This window comes from Delphinus delphis, chromosome 11, assembly GCF_949987515.2.
Source record: "Delphinus delphis chromosome 11, mDelDel1.2, whole genome shotgun sequence".
Lineage (NCBI taxonomy): Eukaryota > Metazoa > Chordata > Mammalia > Artiodactyla > Delphinidae > Delphinus > Delphinus delphis.
This window is the reverse complement of record NC_082693.1, coordinates 38,025,385-38,049,042: the sequence shown is the minus strand read 5'-3', so window position 1 is coordinate 38,049,042 and position 23,658 is coordinate 38,025,385. Positions and strand designations below refer to the sequence as shown.

Sequence of the window (23,658 nt, the reverse complement as noted above, 5' to 3'; positions counted from 1 at the left end):
TGCATGAGTCACTCTTTCTAAGGGAGGAGTCAAGCAGGGAGTTACCAGAGGTAGAGAGGGCCCCCCTCTCCTCCACCGCTGCCCCCCTAACCCTCCTCGCGCAACCGTCTAGGTTTTGGGTACATGACGCAGCAGCTGATGAGCCTGGCGGGAGGCGCGGTGGTGCTGGCCTTGGAGGGTGGCCACGATCTCACAGCCATCTGTGACGCCTCTGAGGCCTGTGTGGCTGCTCTTCTAGGCAACAAGGTGAGGAGCCTGCCCCTGATGGTGGGGCAGGGTGTCCGGCTCTCCCAGGAGTGCCCCAGGGAGCAGGTAGACAGGGCGCCTCCCTGAGGGCATGCAGATGGGCGGGGTGGGGGTGGCCAGGCCCGGGATGAGGGGAGCGGCGTGGATGCCTCTTCCCCAGGTCAGGCGTAGGGCCAGCGTCCCCTGCCCTAGGTAGAGCCGGGAGCACGTGCCTATTTGCGCTTGGAAAGCGGGGGCCCGGGGGTGGGAGAGAGCTGGGCCTGGGGGTCCCTGAGAGGTGGGTGACTGATGTACGCTTTTCTTCTGTAGGTGGATCCCCTCTCAGAAGAAGGCTGGAAACAGAAACCCAACCTCAATGCCATCCGCTCTCTGGAAGCTGTGATCCGGGTGCACAGTGAGTATGGACAGAGGACACCGCTGACCCCAGACTCGGGAGAAACCTGGGGCTCTGCTGCCCCCAGTGACCAGGGCCCCAGGTCTTCCAGCACCAGCCAGGCCAGGGGTGCTGCTGCTCTGGAGTAGGCTTCCTATAAAGTACCCCACGATAATGGGAAGCAGCCCCCCCCCCCCCCACCATGAGTGGATACCCTCGGAGCCCTCCAGACGGACCCAGTGGGGACCAGGCAGGACTGGCCTCCCATCCCCAGCTGCTGCCCTAGGCCAGGGCCCTGCCCACAGCAACACTCGGGCCCTGTTTGTGGAAGTGCTGGTTCCCACCCTAACCCTCAAACCTGGCCGCAGGAGCTCTGGGTGCTTTCGGGGCTGAGTCTTAGATTAACCCCACATTTGGAAAGCACTTTAAATTTTCAGCTTCAGCTCAGCATCTGTGGAGCCCTTTATGTAAAGACCCGTGATCTATGCCAGGGATACAAAAATGAACAAAATAGATTTCCCACGTCCGGGCTCAGTAGGGCTGTTGCACATGACAGTGCAGTTGCTGCAGGTACTCGGTGTGGAGCCCTCCCACTGGGCCAGGCTCCGGGCCGGGCGTGTTCCGTGGACATTATTTCTCGCCACAGCAGGCAGGACGGTCGTGCCCATGGTCTAGATGGGGCAGTGGGAGTCCAGGGTGGTAAGTGGCTTGCCAACAGCCAGACAGAGTGGCCGCGGTGTTGGTCACCTCTCCCGGCACTGTGTCCTCTGGCCTCCCGTGCCTGTGCTGCGCTGAGCGTTGCCAGGGGCTACATGTGAGGGGGACCCTGGGCTCCAGCAGGCCGGGGCTCAGGGCTCCGTGAGGTCACCATGACACAGACCCCATCTAGGGGAAGGGAGGCCCTAATGGGGCACTTAGGAACCCCACACCCATGGGAATGGGTTAGCGGTGGCCTTTCAGCCAGAGGCGTGTGGGACTGGCTTGGACCTCTGCGAGGGCCCCTCACTGCCACGCTGAATCTGCACTGCTCACCCTGTCAGGGCTTCGGGGGCCGAGTCAGGGAGGGTGTTGCACTGAGGGTGGAGGCAGGTGAGAGCTGACCCCACACCGAGGACGCGTCCGCTACTCCTGGGCCTGAGATGTGCAGCCTCAGGACCAGTCTAGGATGCGTGGTGGGCAGGTGGAGGGCCTTGTGCCCCCAGCCCTTTCTGACTCGGCTTCTTACCCAGGTGAATACTGGGGCTGCATGCAGCGCCTGGCCTCCTGTCCAGACTCCTGGGTGCCCAGGGTGCCAGGGGCCGATGCAGAAGTGGAGGCAGTAACTGCACTGGCATCCCTCTCCGTGGGCATCCTGACTGAAGAGCGGTAATGCCAGACCCCTGGCTCACAGCCCCTCCAGCCCCTTGGACCCTCCCAACCTGCAGAGCCCAGGCTCCAGCCCAGCCACCACGGCCTTCTCGGGCTTCCTGGGAAGCTGGGCTCAGGCCTTTCCCCTGGCTCTTCAGCAGCACCCCCCCCTTTCCCTCCCCCAGGACCTCAGAGCAGCTGGTGGAGGAGGAAGAACCCATGAATCTTTAGGCTACAGGACGGATCTGCCCCCTGCCGCGCCCTGCCCCGCCCTGCCCTTCGGACCTGGTTCTCTTCCAACCTCTGGCAACAGTACCCGTTCCCGGGGTCTTCAGAGATCCTTCGGGCAGGTAGTCGGGGCCAGAGAACAGCCTCTTGACAGTCACCCCAAGGAGCCTGGGAAGGCCCCTGGGTCTAGCATAGGGACCAAAGAAGACCCTGAGAGGAGGCCGGCTGCGTAGCCAGCCGGGCCCCAGTAGGGCTCTCCCCGAAGCACAGTCTACCCCTCTGGGGTCTGGGCCCCTAGCTGGGCCCCCGATCCTCAGGCCTGCACAGAGGAGGACTGGCACAGCCGGGCCCGCTCACAACCACTATTCCTGGTTCTGTAGACCCCCGACTTTGCACACAGCCCCAGGCTCCACACAGAAATGTGAACTCGGCCTCCGCCAGAGTGGCCCTTCCTAGGCTCTGGGGGAGGGAGGATGGGTAGCAGGGGCAAAGGGGTCCCATGTCCCTGCGTGCAGGGGGAGTCCCTCCTCTCCTGCTTCCTCAGATGACTCTGGAAGCTTCCTCCCCACCACTGGGCAGTGAGACAGACCTCCCTCTGAGAGCAGTCATCGGCAGGCCTCCCATCTGGTCCCTGCCCCTGCCAGAGGCCACCTGCGTCAGCCATCTCAGGGCTCTGGTGCAGCAGACAGGTGCTCCTGGAGTTCTTTGCTTCCTGATCCAATGGTGCCAAACCCTTCATCTCCCCTCAGAAGCACAGCATGACCCCCAGGGACCCCTCAGTAGTCACCACCCCCCTCCGTGAGCCTTCTCTTTCTGGGGTCTCCCCCACCCCAGCTGACTCCTGCCCTACATAGGACTAGCTTGGCTGACGGGAAAGGGGGTGGGAGAGTGAATGGAAGACATGGGGGAGGGGAGGCTGCCCTGGCAAAGACTTCGAGGCTTCTGGGGTCCAGGCCTGGGGCCAAGAAGGAAAGTATTTGTGTGTGTGTGTGTGTGTGTGTGTGCGTGTGTGTGTGTGTGAGAGAGAGAGAGACAGTAAGAGGAGGGTTTGTATGTGTGTGCACATGAGTGTGTCTTCCCGAGGACCACCATGCCCTGTGTATGTATGCATGTTTTTGTAAAAAAGAAAAAAAAAATGGAAAAAAAATCTGAACAATAAATGTTTTATTTGCTTTAAAGGTTCATGTGAAAGGGCCTCCGGGGGTTGAGGGGTGGGCAGCGGGCCTACAGCTACACAGCACAGCCTGTGCCTGATTCACTGTGGAAGAGAAGGGACAGGTTGGGCCGTGGGGCAGCCCCCCTCCAGCTCCTTGGCCTTCTGTGGCCGCTGCCTTGCGGGAAGAATCCATTCTGAACACACCCTGGCTGCCCCCGCCGGCCCCACCTCTGGGTAGTGAAGAGGCGGCAGCTCTGGGCTGAGTCCGTAGACAGAGGGCCCGTAAGGGCGTGGGGAACATGGATGCCTGCAGACCCGGCTCGCTAAGGCTCCCCTAAAGAGTCCTGAATCAGACCTACCTGGGTTCAAGTCCCAGCTGGGAGCTCAGGTAAGTCACGTCACCTCCTGGGGCCTCTGTTTATCAGTTAAAGGTTCCCGAAATAGACACTGTTCGGTTCCTTCCTGCTCTAATGTACCATGACTTCTTCAGCATCTGCTGAGCCTAGAAGGGAAGAACGGGCGAGACAGCAGGCCTGGGCGAGCTCATCCAGTGGCGCCTGTCTTTATGGTTCCGAGGCGGCCAGGCTTCTTCAGCCAGCAGAAGGAGCGGCCTCATCACCTCCGACCTGGGCCCAAGCCCTCACAGCCTGGAGAATACGAGGGGAACCATGTTCATCCCCTTCCCATCTGTCCTGGCCTCTTGGGGCGATAGGCACTGAATCCCACAGACGTTGCTGAGGCTGTGCCCCGGGGCATCCTCGCCCTGGCTGGGGGGTTTGCTGAGGGGGCTGGAGGAAGAGAGCTGAACTGTGGGTTCCCCCATGCCAAGTGGGACCAGAGGGAGAGGGTCCCCTCTGAGCTAAGGAAATGGCTTGATGAGATGACTGGAGACCCCCATTCCCACCCACCGCTCCCACAGTCCACCCCATAAGAAAGCACCAGAGGCTAGCTGATACAAATGGCTGCTGTATTTCTGCTAAAGTGACAGTGACCCAGATAAGGCAAAGAGCTGAGGGGCAGGACACATCAGGTGGGAAAGGGGTAGACCGTGCAAAATGACAACCTAAGACAAAAAGATGGATGGAGCCCTTCCCTTCCGAGTTAGGTGAGCCCTTGGGCCAGTGTATAGGCAGTAAAGCAGATTTTGTCCTTCAGAAGGGAGATTTTAAAAGAGAAAAGCTCTGGGTGAAGGGCAGGGGCAGGAGTGGGGGAGGCATCTCGGGGCCAGGGGCAATCTGGGTGCCATGAGGGGCAGGCATGAGAAGGCCAAATGGAAATGCTGGGCTGGAGGTGCCTGGCACAGGTTTGAGGGTTCCTTCTAGCCCACCCCGTGCTGCCCCCTTCCCCAAAGCCCTTCGGGGGGCAGAAGCACCTTCCCCAAGACCCTTAGTCTGGCCTCATTTGGGGCGTCCTGCTCTGGGGTGTGTGGGGAAGGGGAGGACGGCTCTAGCATACTCATGGGAACCACCTCTGCGAGGAACAGGGTGGGTGGAGAGAGGGACACTGAACTCCCCTCGGGTCCCCAGGCCTTGGGAAAAGAGAAGCAAGTGTTACCATCCCTGGGACCAATGAGTTCAGCTACCTGACTCTTGGGGGACAACAAGATGCGGGTGCTGGGGTAAGGGGCTGAGAAGTCTCTACTAGAGATCCCTTACCTGACCTCACCTCCCCAGGGTCCCGTCCCACCTGAGGGAGAGTGTCTAGGGCAGCAGGGAGCCCTGCCCCCAGGCACAGGTCAAGGCCCCACTGCCCTACCCCTTGCCTGTTGCCCTGGCCCTACTTAGAAAGATTGCCCACTGAGTGCTAAGAAAATAGATGCACTTGAAAAGGTCTAAAGCTGCCCTCCAGTCACGCTGATGAGCAACATGGCAGGACCCCTTTCCACGGCACCCAGGGTTCCCCCCAAGGGGACAGGACAGCTCCCAGGGAGACCACCGTCCTCCTGCTGTATACTTTCTGCCCCGGTTCTGGGGTTCCCAGGGGGTGTACAGGCCCGCCTGATGTCTCAGAGGCTGAGTCCAGGTCCTGAGGACCACCAGGGTGCGGAGACCTCATCGCTCAGGTCAGAAATCGCTGAGGATGCTGATGTCGGCAAAGTCAGCCCGGTAGCGGTGGGCATAGAGGCTGAGCAGGAAGGCCCACTTGAAGGAGATGAAGCTCCACACGCAGGAGAGGTAGTAGCTGTTGGGGTCTGTGAGGCCTGCAGGGGAGAGGAACCCAACCGTGACTTGAGAGGACCTTGCCCTTGACCCTAGCCACCGTGCCACAAGCCCCGGGCCATCCTTCCCCACAACCTCCAACAGAGGCTGAACTGAGCCAGTGGAGAGATCAGGTGTGATAGAGGTTTCAGAGCATTCAGAGTTTGCAGGCAGGGAGCAGTGGGGATGAGGGTTGGCTAATCACAGGGCTGTATCATCCGCTCTGCTTCTGTGACACTGACCCCAGGCCACTGCCTTCCAATGTGCTTCAGCATCAGAGCGGGCAGGAAGAGCCTCTGGCTACTTGCAGACTGCAGCCACCAGGGGGCGCTCCCATACCCTCCGCTGGAGGCTAAAAAGGGCGGCTAACCACACACTCCTGGGTGCTGAATGCAGCACACACTTCCCACGCGTTTCATTGATCCCTTCCAACCCAGGGGCGGGGATAGGGGGCGTCCATTCTCCCCATTTTTACAACGAGAAAACTCGGGCACAGGGAGGTTAAGTGGTCTGTCCAGTCCCTTGGACGTAAGTGTTGAACCCAGGACAGGAATCCCGGGCCTCCGGAGTGCTCCACCCACCGGCCCTCCCACGCCCTCCCTTTGTGGAGGGACACCTTACTCTGGTGTCCGGTGACGGCCAGCACAAGGAAGGTGCAGAAAGTGGCGACAGAGACGGCCGAGAAGAGGACGCCCACGAAGAAGAAGCCACGCAGCCCCTTGAGCCACGTCCTCCAGTAATCCTGCATGTACATCACGTGCGTCACCAGGACCCACAGCGCTAGCACACCTGCCGGGAGAGACGGCTCAGGCAGCGCCCCTCTCCTCACCTGCCGACCCCCCAGAGCCCTGCAGGTCCCCCAGGCCAGGCTCTTCGCATAATAACAGCAGTGTTGGCCTTTTCACTCTCCCGGTAAAGTGGAGTTTGCTGGAGGCCGCGTGGCCTGTGATATGAAGAGGATGTGAACGCAAAATTCTAGGAGAATCTGGCTGCCTTTCACTAAGCCACACATTAACGAGATCTGCAAAAAATGTAAAACTATGTCATTCTTCTCCCTAATTTTTTTGCTTTGGAAAACCCTAATACTTCTTACAAAAAAATGTTACTTATGTTAACACAAGGTTATTATTATTATTATTATTTGCGGTACACGGGCCTCTCACTGTCGTGGCCTCTCCCGTTGCGGAGCACAGGCTCCGGACGCGCAGGCTCAGCGGCCACGGCTCACGGGCCTAGCTGCTCCGCGGCATGTGGGATCTTCCCGGACCGGGGCATGAACCCGTGTCCCCTGCATTGGCAGGCAGACTCTCAACCACTGCGCCACCAGGGAAGCCCACAATGTTATTTTTAATATTACTTTAAAATGCTTAAAACTGTTCTCAGTTTTAATTTCTAATACAGTCCATATCGATAGATATAACCCACATAAACAAAATTTCCTTCGGGTCTCACCACTTTTTAAAGAGTGTAAAGGGGTCCTAAAGTCAGAAAGTTCAAGGACTGCTGCAGCCCAGCCTGCTTTCCGGGGACTCCCCACTCCCCACCCTGGGGGCCACAGCTGTGAGAAGCATTCCTCCCGCCCTGACGCTTCTGCTCTCCCAGCCTTCAGAGGCCACCACCGTAACGTTGCAAGGCCTGTGGCTGAGCTCTTGGCAGTGGGGCTCTTCCCAAATTCCATGCATTGGTTTTATGGGATGGGGAGGCCCAGTGGTTAAAACCCCCAGGGCCACCCAGTACCCAAGTGGCCTTCTTCTTGCCCTTGGCCAGACTCCATTTTATTAATTTCCTTTTTAGGCCACACCACGAGGCATGCGGAGTCTAAGTTCCCTGACCAGGGATCAACCCGTGCTCCCTGAAGTGGAAGTGCAGAGTCTTAACCACTGGACCGCCAGGGAAGTCCCCTAGCCAGACTCCATTTCACTAAGTCGTTTGCTGAAAGGGCAGGCCAGATGCCCCTAGCCGGTCCTGGGCCTGCCCTCTGGGCCCGACTGGGCAGTTCCCCTACGATGCCAGCTGCCGCTCAGACAATACAATGAATGCCCTCTGTGCCGGGCTGTGCCTGCCGCCGCAGCCCAGAGAGTGGAGCAAATAGCAGTTCCATTGGCAAGGGTCCAGGGCAGGGCCGCAGGGTCCTGACAAGGGACGAATGAGGGACAAGGCAGAGCCAGCTGCAAGCTGTCCACCTGTGTGTAGACCGCTGGATCCTAGGAGTCAGGAGGCCCTTCAAAAAGTGAGCCGCCCACACTGCACGCAGAGGAGCACGGGAAGGCTGGGGAAAGTGGTCAGCTCTGGCACGGGAGAGAAGGAAGAGAAGGTGACAGGGGGATCGGGGTGGGAGAGTGCTTTGACTGAATCTATGACGTTTTAATTTTTTAGGCTGAATGGTAAGAATGAGGGAGTTCACTAAATTGCCTATCCTTTTTTACTTGCCTGCAATATTTCATAATGTTTTTTTAAGTTGGGGGAAAATCAAAAGGCAGGGGGGAATGTCATCACAGATCTCTGCTCTGATTACCGGCTCAGAAGCTGTCACAATTCAGGCAGCCTGGCAAGGGCCAGAAAACCACGAGACTGCCAACCAGGAGACCTGGGCCTGGCACCGATGTGCTGCTCGTGACTCTCAGAGCCTCGGCGCTTCCACATCTGCAAGTGGGGGAGCCCAAAGGTCCCGCCAGCCTGGAAACGGTGACCCAGGGCTCCCTGCTAGTGAGGACTCAGCTCTGCCAACACCTGCCGCTTCCCTTCCCACGCTGTTTGACCCACGCTCTCCCAGCTCTGCCCTTGCCCACCCTCAGCCTTCCTCAGGGGTTGGGGGCCTGGAACATGGGTCCCTCCAGCCCTGGCATCAGGGTGAGGCAAGACAAGCTTGTCTCCGTCCCTGCCTAGGCAGGAAGTGGGAGCAGGCCAGAGGTGGACAGAATAACAATCCCCCGGCTACAGCTTAACATCTTCCGTGATCCGGATGGACGGCGTGCTAGCCACCTTTTCCAGAAGTGTTTCCCAATCCTCTCACACAGGTCCTAAGTGTTCACTGGGGGAGCTGTTTGGTTTCTCAAAGGGCCCGCGGAAGGAAGCGTATCGTCACTGAGCACATCCAAGGAACCGTCAGATGGGTACCTTTGCGACCGCTCCACTTGCCCTCTATCTGCTCACTATGCCATGGAGGGGCTGAGATAGATGGCTCTCAGACGCTTTACCACTCAAAGAGTCTAGAAGCCAGCTTAGGGGAAAAATAAGGTCAGAGCAATTCCCCTGTGACTCAGCAATTTCTAGGTTAGTAAGTGTTGAAATAGGGGCCTGTGGGATGCCCTCTCTTAGTCCACTGGCCACGCTCCAGTGGTGCCCCCAGGACACCCCCCCCACACACACACACATCCATGTACCAAAAAGGGCTGAGCAGAAGAGGAAGATGGCCATTTTGGGTGTGCCAGGCCCCAGCTCTCTGTTAATAAGCAGACGCATCCTGCCCCACCTCTCACTTGCCCTGCACACAGCCCTGGCCTCCAGATAAACACAGGCCACATCTGGAAGCAGGCCCCTCCCCACCGGCCCTGGCTCCCGCCTCTGTCCTTAGAAGGGGGATCTCCCCCAACTCCATCCAGGGGGTCAGTGAAGGAGCACAAGCCCCCCCCCCGCCCCCCCGCCGGTCCCTCCCACACCTCAGCCCTGCTCACTCCCCTGGGACACTCTGGACTCCAGGAAGCCTGGTCTGCATAACTCAGGGCAGAATGGACGGTTTCCCAGGCCCACCCGGATGCATGTCCACACCAGACCTCACCCCTCGCTCCACCCCACCTGCTTCAAGGAGCAGGGCTCTGCTCGGTGGCTCGGGGCTCAGAGCTGACAGGCCCAGGACAAGGAAGGCACACAGATGGTCAGTGAAAGTACTCCCAGCGGCTGGGTTGGAGGTGAGGGGCCAGGAGCCCAGGGGAGCTCACAGGGAAACAGACAAGTGGGCCACTGGAACCCAGGCCCTACTCTCTGCCTCCACCCCTCCCCTCCACCCCTGTCCTTTCTCAGCTCATGGGGAAGAACACAGAGCTGGTTAGACTCCTGGGCAACTTTTCTATTCTTATTCTCTTTCCTCGGTCTACTAGACCTAGAGCAAGTCTTTTTCCCAAGCGTTCCCACAGCAAAACTATTTCTTCCGCCTCTCCTCCAAGCCAGTTCTTCCCAGACGCACACCAGGATGGGAGAGACTGGGTCTCTACCCACGAACGTTTCTCCCAGGTCCCCAGGAAATCAACAGCCCCCAGCAGCCCCACCTGGCACACAGGGGAAGGAGCACGCTGGGGCTGCCCTCTGGTGACTCAGCAGTTTCTGGAAAATGCCAAGTCAGAAGCGGGGTACGCACCAATCTGCTGACGCTTCATCCCCAAAAGAGGAAGAGGCTGACTGGCTGCAGACCCTCTCAGCACCCATTCAGGGCGCAGAGGGTGTGTGGCCCTGGCAGCCCTCCCCCACCTGCCACACTGCCACCACCACCACCGTCACCAGGCGGCTTTGGTTCTGCGATGGCTGTCGGGGAGCTGCCAGGACCCTGCTCTAGCTGGTCGCTGCCCTAGCACCTCTTGCTGTGGGCGGCTCCACAGCTGGCCTGCCTCAGAGGCCAAGGGAAATCTGCAGGGAGGAAGAGAGGGCAGGGCTCAGGTCAGAGGGAAACCCTGGGACTCCCTGGAGCTGCCCCCCGACGGGCAGCTGAAAGATGGATGATTCGGGGAGAGGACATACAGCTGTAGCATTCCAGACCTGAACGGGGTCTCACACAACACCCCTGTCAGCAGAATCTCCTTCCATTCCTTACGGATGAGGAAACTGAGGCCCAGGGGGCATCGATGTGCCCATGGTCACACAGCTCAGTGGGGCTCACTCCACCAGGCCAGACTCCGACACACCCAGCTCTGATCCCAGGGGCAGCCCTCCCTCCTCACCGCCCACCAGCGCCCTCATCTCAAGTCTCATCAGGGCAACCCCTGGGCCTCGCCTGGAGAGTCACATCGCCTTCCTGAGGGGAAAGCAGCAGGCCGACAGGAAATAGGAAAACACTGCAAAGCCCAGAGAATCATAAGGAACATGGTGGGCGGTGGGGTGCAGCGGGGAAGGGGGTCAGGCGTCTGCTGATAACTGAGCAGAGGTGGGCAGGCTGGCCCCCTGGGAGGAACCACAGGTGGGGCATCTAGGCAGGCATGAGAGCAGCCCAGCCAGGCAACCACGTGCCCTTCCTCGGAGAACCCAAGTGCTCTGCCTGGCATTGCTTAGGCCGTGGTTACCTACACCCCTCTTCCAGGGCAGAAGCCCCACCTCCCGTCCCTTCTTGACCCAGGTGTGGCACTCAGTGAGCTTTGGGGCCATGAGCAAATCTCGTTATTTTTAGTTAGTCCATGTAGGGCTCCCGTGGCAGAGGAGTTTAATTATGGAGTCAGATCATCCTGTGCAGAACTATGAACCTTACACGTATTTTTTCCCAAAGTGCTTTCCCCACACATATAATTTCATGTAGCTGTGTAACCCTAGGTAAGCTATATAAATAGCTTATAAATAAATAAATATATAAAAAATATAAAAATATATATAAATAGCTTATATATAAATAGCTTATATATAAATAAAAAATAGCTTATATATAAATAAATATATAAAATATATATATATAAAAAATATATATATTAAAAATATATATAAATAAATAGCTTATAAATAGCTTACACTAAGCCTCAGTTTAAGCCTGACCTGTAAAATGGACCCAATAATAATGCCTACTTCCTAGGACTAACGTAAGGATTAAATGAGATGATGAAAGCAGTTTGCTTAACACAGTGTCTGACACATAGGAAGCATTAAAAAAAAAAAAGTTAGCAAGTAGAAATGATATGCTTCGTCTTCACACCAATTCTACAACACAGAGAGGTTAACAACATGCTCAAAGGTGCACAGCGAGTACAGAGCACCGGTAAGCACCAGACCTCCCCCAGCGCACTGACGTTCTCAACTCCGGTACAAGCCTCCTCTGGCCTCCTTGAGGCACAGAAAGGGCGGTCGGAGCCGCCCTTGGCCCAGGAGCCACAGCAGAAGAGTGGCAAAGAGACACCAACATGGTGGGAAAAAAAGTCGTTTCCATCAGATCCCTAGCGCGGTCCTCCGGGGCTCCGCTGAGGGCTCCGCTGGCGACTCCGTTGGCGGTGGACTCCACCCTGTTAGGAGGCACATGGGCTTCCCCGGGAACCCCCAGCCCTCCTTTCCACTTACTTCTTCTCTGCTCTCACCCAGTCCCCAGGGAAGGGGCGCGGATCCCCCAGCACAAGTGTGTGTGTGTGAAGACCGCCAGGTCTTCACACCTGGTTGCGCGAAGGAGGTGGCGAGAGCAGCGGGCGTGCAGGGAGGACGCTGTCACTGGGCCCAGGGTGGAGGGCGGACGGGCTAACCCGGGGGCGCCGGGGCTGGTGCAAATGACACATACGGGACGTCGGCGCCTCGGGCGGGCATTGAGTCCCTGAGGCCCCCCGAGGATGTCCAGGAGCCCGGGCCCGCGCGGGGCCTGCTCTGCCCACGGCCAGTTTTGGGTAAACACCCCACCCGCTCCCCCGGGAAGCGCCGCCCGCGAGGAGCCTGCGGAGCAGCCGCCGGCTCCTTCCCGCAGCCGCGCGCCCGCGTCCGCGCGGCCGGAGCCGGGACCCAGCGACCCCCGCGCGCCCCGCGGTACCTGCGAGCCCCCCCATGGCCGCGGTCCCCGGCTGTCTGTAGACCACCGTCCAGACGAGGAAGATGGAGAAGCCGGCCACGGAGCTGAGGCCGGAGTAGGCGGCGCGGAGGCCGAGCTGCAGGCGGGACGGGGCCATGGGGCTGCGGGCGCCGGGCGCAGAAGGCGAGCGTGGCCGGCGGTCACAGGTGCAGGGCCCAGAGCGGGAGCCGGGAGCCGGGAGCCGGGAGCCGGGGGCCGAGCCGTAGCCGCCGGCCGCCCGCGCTCCGCCCCCGGCCCGCCCCCTGCGCCGCCGGCACAGCGCCCTCCCCGGCCGGAGGCCGCCCGCGCCCGGAACCACAGTGGAGGGCGCGTCCTGGGCTTGGCCTTGAGTCCTCGGGCCCCTGATCATTTGGGGATGCCGCCTAAAAAGGCAGGTTCCGGGCTTCGTCCTCTGAGCTACAGGATATTTGGTCCCTGGCGGGGCCCGGAAATGTACGGGTGTACAAGCCAGCTGCCGTGATTACTTTTAAAATTTATCACGTTCTCCTTTAAAATTTAAGATGTAAATTTCTCGTTAAAAATCAAGATATAAAAATTAAGGTAGATGAAAGTACACAGTGAGTATGATTCCTTCCGCCCCTATCTATCCATCAGTTCCCTCCTCAGGGATTAAGCGATTCTCAGAAGATTCTTGTCATGGAACATCTGCCCCATCTTCTAACGTCAAACACCTCACCCTCAAGGACAGCTCCCTTCTCCTTTCATCTCCGCAAGCCTCGTCCTCCCACCCCAAATCTACCAAACATCACTCCCATCAGAATCAGACAATTCTAGGGTAGAGGCTGGAATCTATAGCAGGTGTATACTGAGCTCCCTCCGTGGGCCCAGTGCCACGCTGGGAGCCGGCAGGGAAAATCAAAAAACACAACGCACGGAGCCCTCAAACACTTATAATCTAGTTGGGGAGGCCCGTCACATACTGGCGCAAAATAAGTAGCCAATATACCTTGTATTTATTGCTTTTCACTGCTGTAACAGAGTACCACAGATCTAGGGGCTTCAAACAACACACATTTATTATCCTACAGTTCTGTACGTATGTGTCCAAAAAAGGAACTCAGAGGGCTAAAGTCTAGGGGGTGGCAGGGCTGCCTTCCTTTCGGAGGCTCGAGGGGAAAATTTGTTTCTTTGCCTTTTCCAGCTTCTAGAGCTGCCCACATCCCTTGACTCCTGAAGGTGTCCCTTCATCTTCAAAGCAAACACACCCCTCGGACCTCTGCTTCTGTCATTACATCATCTCCTTTTCTCCTGCCAACTCTGCTGCCTCCTTCTTTTCCCTTATAAGGACCCTTATGATTAAGAACCTGGATAATCCAGAATAATTTCCCCATCTCAAGATGCTTAACTTAATCACAGCAGCAAAATCCTTTTTGCCATGTAAAGTAACGTATTCACAAATTCCGGGGATCAGGACATTGACATCTCGGGGGGCCATCATTCTGCTATCACATATATCTGGAATGTAATCTCCATGAAGAGCGACTGTGCCTCTTTCATTCACACCAACACATAGAAGAGTTCACAGCACATAGTAGCCCTTTAGTAAACATTTGTCGAATAGATGAATGTGAGTGAATGAAGGTTAAGGATCAAATAACAATAAAGGGGATCATACACAAGAAATCTAGGCAGGACATGATTAATTGCCAAGCGAGCAATGTAAACCACATTTGCCTCACTTCAGAATAAAAAAAAAAAAGACCCCCAGACTCCACCCCTGACAGTAAATTTGAATCTTGGGAGTATATATATATTTTTAATGAGAAGTGATTTTAATGAGGTGAGCTCGGCATCCAGCCCTCCTTTGGGAGCCACTGATGGAGAGAGTTAGTGATGGCTGTTCAGAGGAGGGAGCGAACCCTGTGGTCCAGAGTACACTGCCACGGATGGTTCCAGAGCTGGCTGGCAGGGATAACAGTCCTCCACGCAGTGGGAGCAGCCTGTGTGACAGCCCAGAAGGAAGAAATAACATGGCAGGTTTGGGAAACTGTAAGTAGTTTGTGGTCTGTGGGTGGAGTGATGGATTTTGAGGTTGGAAATGTTCTGAACATAAAGGGCCTTGCTTGCTCTGCTGAAAAGGCTTTCCCCTGTCTCTGTGAAGCCAGGGGAGGGAAGTAACAGTTCTGTGTTTTAGAAACGTGGCCAGGGTAATAGTGTGAGGGTGAACTTCCTTCGAAAGGACTAGAAAGCAGAGAGGTCATTCGGACAAATTCTTCACCTCCCTGTGCTTCAGGTACTCCGTCTGTAAAATGGGGACAGGGCACAGCTGTGATGTCTACTTCAACGTGCTTTGATGAAGAGGCAGTGCTTAGAAGAGTGGCAAGTATGTAGCAGGTGCTTAAAAAATGTTGGCAAGTATGGTTAGTAGCAGCAGAAAGGTTGCCACATGAGGAGAGCCTGAAAGGTGGTTCAGGCTGAGGCAGTGAGAATGGGGACGAGGGGGCTGATTCAAGAAATATTTAAGCTATTTGAACCTTAAGGTCAGGTAGCAATTAATTAGCTGGGCAGACAGAAAGGAGGAGAGCAAAAATATTTATTATGAGTGCAGGTCAGGAGTATTGGAGAGGAGTTAACAAACTCGTTACACTGGAGAGGGAGGTTGTGCAAGAAAATAACGAGAGATAATTATGTAACAGTAGCTTGGGCCCAGGATGTAGGTTACCAGCAGGCTGACACTTTTTTTACATGTGGAAGCAATACGGAGCTGTTGAAGGATTTTATGTTCAGATGGGATCACCACTTACTGTGCGACCTGGGCAGTTTTCCCCTAACTCGGGAGAACTTTCTGCCAAGAAGAAAATATTCTATATCTGCCCTCTTCAGAACGGCAGCTACTAGTAACATGTGGCTGTTGAGTATTTGATATGTGCCTAGTATGAGTGAATTTTTAATTGATTTTAATTTAAATAGCCACACGTGGCTAGTGGCTACCATGTTTGACAGCACAGGAACTTCTCGGAACCCCTGTCGCTCCATCTGTGTAGTGGGAATGATGATACATTATCGGCTTGTTATAGCAATCGAGAGATATTGAGATACTGCAGTTAAAGCACTCAACACAGTAATTTGACAAATTATTATCACTGTTGTTGAAATTATTGTTATTATTGAACAGGGGTAGCATGACATAAACCATGCCTTAAGAAGATTATTTGGTATCCAAGTTGGATTTGATGGGAAAAGAAAATTGTAGAAGAGAAAGCGTTCACAAGGCTATTTCTGTGGTGAGATGTGGGATAATTAAGATCTTATCTGGAGAAAGGCCACGAGAAGGGAAAGCATGGGAGGGTTATGAAGCTGCAAAGCACACTGGTAGGCACCGCGCATGCTCTTCTCCCCACATCAGCTTCCTTTCCAAGGTGATTTCTGAGAGTGCACTCCCATCCCAGCCCAAGACAGACACCACTGCCCACCCCCCCCATCCCCAAGAGAGAGAGCCATTCTCCCTGCCTGTGACAGAGACCACCAGTGTTCACCATTAGCATCCTTCTTCTGGCACGTGACCTACTAAATAGGAACTTTGAACACTTCCCAGCTTCCTTGCAGTTAAACTGATGCCATGAGAGTGAGTTCTGAGCAATGGAATCAAAGCAGAAGCAATGTGTGCCATTTCCAGGCTGGACCCATACAATCTCCCATGCAGCCCTCATTCCCTCTTCCCATTCCGTGATGATTCTAGAGGCCACATGTTGAAGACAGCTGTACCACATGGTGGAAAGAGCCTGGGACCCTTGAATGAGTGAATGAACAGAACTACCCACTCCATTCCCCAAACCTGCATCGGACTGTAATAGGAATGAAAAATACATCCTTTTCTTCGTGGTAAGCCACTGAGATTTCGGAGTCATTACAGCTAACCTCATTACCCTAATACACCATCCCTCATTCCATTTCAGGTCATGAAAACGTCTCTTATATGGATAACTTGTCTGAACTACCAAGCCCTCCGAAGTCACTTTTAAATTGGGCCCCACCAGTATTAAGACAGACTCCTAACTCCCACCCACAGACACCTTGTCTCCTAAGACATTTCTTTCTCATTCCCCCAAAGCAGGCACATTCCAGACATAGATCTCCTCCCACAATGTTACATCAAGGATATCCCTACCGAGCTATATGACAGTTCATTGAGTTTCTTGGACGTGTGAGGGCTTCCTCCTCTCTGCTTCTTAATCCCCGCACAGAGGGACCTCTGATGTCCTTTGGGGTATATCCTTGTTTACTGTAGCTCCAGCCCCAAACCTAGGCACCAGTTGGTCCTCTCCTTCCTTTACCCCCTATGTGCAGTTCATTAGCAAGTACGGTTGGGTCTGCCCTGTCCTTTCTCCCCAAGACACTGCTTAGTCCAGGCACCATCATCACCACCTCCCCACTTGCAGCAGCTCCCTACGTGGTCATCCTCTGCTCGTTCTTTCCCCTCCAATCCACTCTCCAGCCAGCAGCTGGAATAGTCTTTTAAAAATAACAACCAGAACATGGCACTCCCCTGCTTAAATCCCTCCAATAGATTCCATAGCAATTGGGGTAAACAAGTCAGTTGCCAACTCCAGCTAGTCTCACCTCTGCCCATTTCACTTCAGGCACACTGGCCTTCTTTCTGTTTCTTGAATGTGCCAAGTTTGTTCCTGCCCCGGGGTCTTGGTAACTTTGTATCTGGAAAGCTCTCCTCTGAGTGCTCATAAGATTCATAAGGCTTGCTCATCATTCAAGCCTCAGGTCACATGCTACTTCCTCAGAAAGGCAATCCTGTCCTTCCTCTCTAAAGTACAGTCCCCTACTCTGTCTTACATCTTGTGATAAGTGATAGCACTATGTGAAATTGTCTTGCGTATTTGTTTATCCTTTCCAACTCCACCCTTGCCATCCCATTGGAATATAACCTCCATGAGGGCAGGGGCTTTACCTTTTAGGGACCAACTCCTCTCAGTTTGCCTAGGACTGTCCTGGTTTTACCAACACACGTCCAACATTCCAGGAAACCCCTGAGTCTAGGGAAAACTCTGATGGTTAGTCACCCTATTGCCTTCCTTGATCGCTTCTGTATCCCCAGTACCTAGTCTAATGCCAGGGCCTTAGGTAGGAACTCAATAAATATCTGTGCAATAAATGAAGGCAAGAATGGCTGGCTGTCCATAAAGAATTCTTTGATCCTGGCTCTAGGGGGCAGCCTTCTCCACCCTTGTGTCTTGAGACCGAGCTCTGCAAGGTTGGGCTAAAAATCTTATTTGCAAGATTTTTAGCAAATAAAAGTTTTTACCAGAACTTACGTGGTCCCTTTGCTCACCTCCAGCCCTTGTGGAGTTCAAGGCTAAGGACCCTGGTTAAGGCAGCCCCAGGCCGTGCCTGACACGGAGGTGGATCCCCTGGGCCCAGCCCGCCTCAGCTGGTCCCCCTGCAGCTTCGTCTTCCTCTTGAGGTCAGGCTCATAGACCACAGAGCTGAAAGGACCATTCTAGAGAGGAAGAGCAGGTGGCTTCTTGCAGGGAAGAGCTGGCCCCATCATGAGCACCGCAGCTGCCCAGACTGCAGGAAGTAATCCCGAGCTGAGGACTCAGATCCAGGGGGTCACCTTGGCCACTCCTCCCCCAGCGCTGCTCCCTAGGGCCGTGGCTGCCTTCTGCCCCTAGAAGGGGACATCTTCACCTTTTATGGCTAGAGTGAAACCATTCACAGTCTGGCTTCTCACTGAGACCCCACTTCTTCTGCCTGCCCACTGACGACCTGGAGGTCCACGCAGAGGACAGGATGCTGAGTGAGAAGATGCTGAGCGGAAGCAACAGGTCTTTGAGCTCCAGAGCTAGATAAGCATCAGAGACAGACAAGTGTGGAGAGGGAGAATGTGCGAGCGTGTACGCGTGTTAGCAATCACAGCCGCCGCAGCATTTGGAAGGGCAACAAGGAGGGGCCCGGGGCCTAGGCCTGCTCGCCTCTCCTTGTCCTCTGGCGACTTCCATCTGCTGACCTGAACCCCCAATCACAGGTGCATCCTCCAATGCGCTCGCTCTTTTCCTTTCCCTTTTGCTGTGGGGTTGTTGTTGGGTGAGGGGAGAGAGAGGGAGAGAGAGAAAGAGACACAGAGAGATAAAGCCAGGAGTTAACCTCTGCATGGACTGGAGCCTGGGGCTGTGGGGAGTGAGCGAATACAAAGGCTGAGGCCAGGAGAGGAGGGCATCAACTCTCCCTAAAGGACAAAGCCCGGCACAGGGATTAGTACATATTTGTCCTTCAGATTTGAGTTTAGGGACTGGATTTGTTGAATGAGAAAGTCACCACGGAGTCTTGATCAGTACACGCAGATCCCCCCAAAAGCTTGACACCTGTGCTTAGTCCAGCGCTCGGGACCCATGAGTAGCACCCTAGAGAGGTTTGAGGTGCGAATCTGAGGGCACTCCCTGGAGGAGGGAGAGGATGGGCTAGAGACAGACTGAGGCAGTGCGAGGAACAGAGATGGGCCAAGAACCGGTTGGAAAGGTAACAGGAGAGGCAGACCTGGGGGAGCCATGAGGAAGGTAGAAGGACCCATGGCAGGAGAGGGGGAGACGAGTTTACCTATTCCACTCAAGAGGCCTCTCCTGGGTCTTCCCTGGTGGCGCAGTGGTTAAGAATCCGCCTGCCAATGCAGGGGACACGGGTTCAAGCCCTGGTCCGGGATGATCCCACATGCCACGGAGCAACTAAGCCCGTGTGCCACAACTACTGAGCCTGCGCTCTACAGCCGCGAGCTACAACTACTGAGCCTGCATGTTGCAGCTACTGAAGCCCCTGTGCCTAGGGCCTGTGCTCCACAACAAGAGAAGCCACCACAACGAGAAGCCCGCGCACCAACAAGGAAGAGTAGCCCCCGCTCGCCGCAACTAGAGAAAAGCCTGTGCTCAGCAACAAAGACCCAATGCAGCCAAAAATAAAATAAAATAAAATAAATAAATAAATAGAAGAAGCGTCTCCTGAGGGCCTCTGTGCCCACAGCCCTGGCTGTGCTAAGCACGCGGCCTGGATTTCTAATTGTAGTTGTGGTGAGTGCCGGGCGTGTGGAAGAGAAATGGGGCCCTGCAGGAGGAACTGACACAAGCCGGGCTCTGTGGCAGGAGAAGAACCCGGCAGGGGCACAGCAGTGGCTGCTTCGCCTGGCACCCAGGACCCCAGCCGGCACCGTCAGCTGAGGCCTGGGGGAGACTGGAGATTAAATCAGGATCCAGTCCTCCGTGGAATGAGAGGGGGAGTGCTGAGGTGGGCTCCATGCCCGCCCTGCAGCAGGTTTAAGGGGAGTCCGCTGCCCCTCCATTTCTCTGGAGGTAAAGCTCCTAGCTGAGGGGTCTCCGAGGCAGGAGCAGGAAGGACTTCCTGAGGCCTGGGTGGGAAGTCTGAGCAGCTGAGGGCTGGGTGGGAAGTCTGAGCCGCTGGGGGCCGCCTCTCCATCCTGGAGCGGAGGACTGATCCCAGGCGGGGAGGGAGTGGCCTGCGGCCTTCTCTCTCAGTCAGACCTGCAGACGTCACCTCTCTTTTCTGTTTCCCTCTACAGACCCCATCTCTGCAGCCTCCCCTGGCCTTTTGCTGTGTCCTCTCTGGAGGGAGGAAATGGCCAGTGGGTCTAGTGCCGAGTCTTTGGAGTGTTCAGCTTCCTCTGGCCCCAGCACTTCCCGAGTGGGATTTGGGGGCAGGATTGGGGTCTGCGCTGATGCTGGGAAGGGCCTTCTCTGCATGGCCTGCTTGCCTGGCCACTCACAGCCTTGCCCTCTCCTTGGCCAGCGCTCTGGATCCACACGGAACCCTCCCTCGGGCTACTGCAGCTGCCCCTGCCTAAGTCTCTAAAAGGGCAAAGTGGGTGCAGAGTTCGAGTCCTGAGCAAGGGCCCAGGGAAGATGGGAGCCCCTGAGATGAGGGTCCGGGGAAGGCTGGGGATGTTGGGAGGAGGTAGTGCAGGCAGTGAGCCCCAGGGAGAGGCGGGGGAGTGGTGTGGGCCAGCAAGTGCAGACTGGAAGCCCCAACAGGGGTGCAGGCGAGGGAGCCAAGGAGAGGGCTCTGGGCCTGAGGGAAAGTGGTCACAACTGGGCTGGAGCCACGGTTTCAGAGCACTGATTACTCAAGGGCAGATGCAGTGTCTCCTGGGTATGTGGAATACACACACACACACACACACACACACACACACACACACACACACACACACTTGAGAAGCAGAAGCTGGAGGGAGAAAGCACTGCCTGCACATTCAAATACCACCAAACTTGCCTGCTAGGCAAGTTCCCCTCCCTTTAGCACAGCTCCAGACCTGCCCCTGCCTTCTACCCTGCTCTGCCAGCCTCTCCTCACCCTCTGGCTACCGCCATCAGCACCACGGGCCTGTCTGGTGACCGTTTCCTTGCTCCTGTCATGCACGGGTAGCTTGACCACCAGCCAGAAGAATGTGCCTGCAGGAAAGCGTGGGGACTCTGTTCTCGCCTCAGTCAGCTCCCCACTGCTCCCCAGCCCTGTCCCGCCCTCCCAGACCTCCCTCCAGCTTGCCCCCCACTTCCTCTGCGTCCCTGCTCTACCACTGTCATAGTGGCTCAAGAGTGACTGGCTGTGACCTGCTGGTCCCAGGAAGGTTTGGCTTGGTGCCCATCAGTGTTCCAGCTCCCTGCCTCAGCCCCCCAGGAATGGGCAGGGGAGGAGATGGGGGAACTGGACTGGAACCATCCTTGGGGCCAGAAGCCTGGACAAGTGCCAGAGGACCTTCAACCTTCCAGAGCCGGGAGGTAGAGCCCAGGTGAGGGTACCTGGGCTCTCTTCTCAGTCCCTCTCCATTTGTTAATAAGCTATGGCCAGGGGATCACATCAGGATGCTGAGGGAAGCTGCAGCAGGCCGAGGTACCCAGGCACAGCCCTTATAACCTCTGGCCTCCAAGCTGGCCCTTTTCCTCAGTCCCGCTGCCAGCCTATCAGCTAAGACGTCCTCCAACCTCCCACCCTCCAACCCACCAGCAACCTCAAGGGACACAGCTGAGCCTCGTAAGCAAGGTTTGCAGCACAGAAGGAGAAAAGATAGGAGACAAAGAAGCAGCCGGGAGGGAGGTGAAACAAACTGTCCGAAAATGAACTGGGAAAGCAGCCCTTCTCCCTTCCGCCCTGCCCTTGGTACAGGCCCACAGCAGGCCCCGGCTGACTGTCCCACCGACTTCAGCTCATTTCCACCCGGAATCATTGAGCACCTGCTTTATGCCAGCCACTGTGCTGGGTATGGAGGCCTGACCAGATTAGTGTGTTAGTGAGCTACCAGAAAATTCCACCAGGCTCCGTGGCCCTGGAACCCAGTATCTGCCCAGTTTTAGATCTCCAGTTTACAGCAGAGTTGCTGGAACTTACAGTAAATGCCGTTGAAGGAATTAAAGATTCTTGTGGCACTGCACAGGAAGGACTGAGGAAGGCAAGGTTGAGAGTAGCGATCACCGAAGTGTGATTAAGAGGGTAGGCCCTGCCGTCAGACTGAGTTTGGCATTGCTACTTACTAGCTGTGTGACCTTGGCCAAGTTACTTCACCTCTCTGTTCTTCAGTTCTGTTCCTCACTTGTAAATAGTGATTGTTCTGAGGATTAAAAGATGATGTCTATAAAGTAGTAAACAGAGTACGCTGCACATAGTAAGTGATGGAAGAGACCATCGTTCTGCTAGAGCAGTTTTAGTGGGGATGGGGCATGATGGGTGGATGCAAGAGGTTATCCATTGGTTGAATCAACCAGAATTGGAGGCTGATGAGATGTGGGAGAGGGAGGGAGCGAGGTATCAGGTGCCTTGCTTAGGCAGTGGTGGGGGTCCTGGAGCAGGGAGCTGAGAGAGGCCAGGCGGGAGGAGAGGCAGCTGGGGTGGGAAGGGAGTTTTAGACTCGTGTAGTGTGAAGATTCAGGAAGCTGTGGGCCCCACGAGTGTAGAGTTCAGCAAAGAGGATTCAGTGGGAGGAATACAGCCCAGAGTCACGCCGGCCAAGAAGCCCTCTTTTCCCATTAACCCTCCTGGACTATTCCCTGGGAGCCTCTGCCGTCCCCTGCTGCCTGCCTGAGGGAGGGAGGCAGGGTTCCATGAGGCTCATGCCCTGGCAGAGAGCTCATCATGTGGGTGGACAGTGTGAAGAGGCCCTGCTGGTCAGCCTCCATTATCTGTCTGTCCCTCCCCCTACGTCTGGAGCCTGTGCACCCAAGTGTGAGGGAAATGACTCTGGACGTGGGCTTCTCTCCCTTTGCAGGAGCTGTCAGTATATTTGAGAGGCAGGATTACAGAGTGGTAAAGCATACAGACTCCTAAGTGCTTGGGGAGAACCACTCACTGCTCCACATCTTACTTGTGGAAACTTGGGTGTGTCAGTTAACTTTTCCATGTCTCCACTTCCTCGTCTGCAAAATGGGATAACAATAATACCTATCTCATAGGATCATTGAGATGATTAAATCAGTGAATGAATCAAGAACATCAACCAGTATAACAAGTACCAAGAACAGGGCCTGGTGCATGTTAACTATTGTTATCATTTATCTGTCCTAACACAACTTTCAGGCATCTAAAGATAGTCAGAGGAGGGTGGAGGCTGCACCAGGGTATGGCACGATTTTCCCTGTGATGACTCACCATCTGGCTTAAAGTGCCTTCCTCAGACACACTCCCCTAGTCCCCCGCCCCCTCCAGGCCTTAGGCTCCATCAAACACCTACCAAGCGTTCATTTCACAGGCCAGTCCCAACCAGGAATCCTGAGAAGGAAACACCTGCTCCATCATCTGCCTTGGTGGGAGGTGGGGGGCTTTGCCCTCCAGTGACAAGAACGAGACAAGTGGAAGGTCCAATTTGAATGACTTTCTTTGGATCCTTGTACCCTTGACCTTGGCAAGCTACTTGGTAACTCTGAGCCTCAGCTTCACCATCTGAAGTGGGAATGACAGTAGTACTGCTTCATAGGGTGGTGGCAGAGATAGAATACCTGGGAAGCACTTGGAACAGTGCCAGGCACTTACAGGCTATTGTGGCCTGCTGAGAGGGACGCAGATGTCCTGCCTCACCCACTGGCTCCATTTCCACTTGCCCAAAGTAGGGGCAGGATGAATAGGAAAGGGGGGACCCCTTTCTGACCCGACTGCCAGTCTCCGGAAACTCCCCTGCAAGGACTTCTAGACCAGGTCACTGGCACCAGAGACCTGAAATTTCAACTCACTCCCCCAGCCCCACTCCCTCTCTACTCTCTTCCCCATGGACACCTGTGACCCCAGGCTGTTATCCCTTCAAGCTGTTCTTCCTTCTTCCAAATTCCCCAAACCTGAGTGGATGGGTTTGGTCTGGGGGGCAGATTCATTTTCGGGCTCCCCTCCTTCCCTGAGGGGGTCATTTAAAACTCCACTATCATTTCTCAAA

General features: G+C 55.6%; 2 protein-coding genes across 7 annotated transcripts in view; one reads left to right on the top strand and one right to left on the bottom strand.

Moving 5' to 3' along the window:
• Positions 1-3,372, top strand: part of HDAC7 (histone deacetylase 7) — a 35,505-nt gene extending 32,133 nt beyond the window's left edge. For all 6 annotated transcript variants that reach the window (XM_060024646.1, XM_060024650.1, XM_060024648.1 and 3 more), the window contains 4 exons: positions 113-246; positions 556-640; positions 1,849-1,984; positions 2,152-3,372. In XM_060024646.1, coding sequence (XP_059880629.1) covers positions 113-246; positions 556-640; positions 1,849-1,984; positions 2,152-2,197 — 401 coding nt within the window. In that variant the 3' untranslated portion in view covers positions 2,198-3,372. The remainder of the gene's footprint in view (positions 1-112; positions 247-555; positions 641-1,848; positions 1,985-2,151) is intronic.
• A 928-nt stretch (positions 3,373-4,300) lies between these two features.
• Positions 4,301-12,503, bottom strand: SLC48A1 (solute carrier family 48 member 1). Its single transcript, XM_060024652.1, has 3 exons — positions 12,249-12,503; positions 6,170-6,337; positions 4,301-5,550 (listed from the first exon to the last, which is right to left on the bottom strand). Exons 1-3 carry the CDS (start codon positions 12,382-12,384, stop codon positions 5,414-5,416), a joined length of 441 nt encoding a protein of 146 aa, XP_059880635.1. The 5' UTR covers positions 12,385-12,503; the 3' UTR covers positions 4,301-5,413.
• Between the last annotated feature and the right edge of the window lie 11,155 nt (positions 12,504-23,658).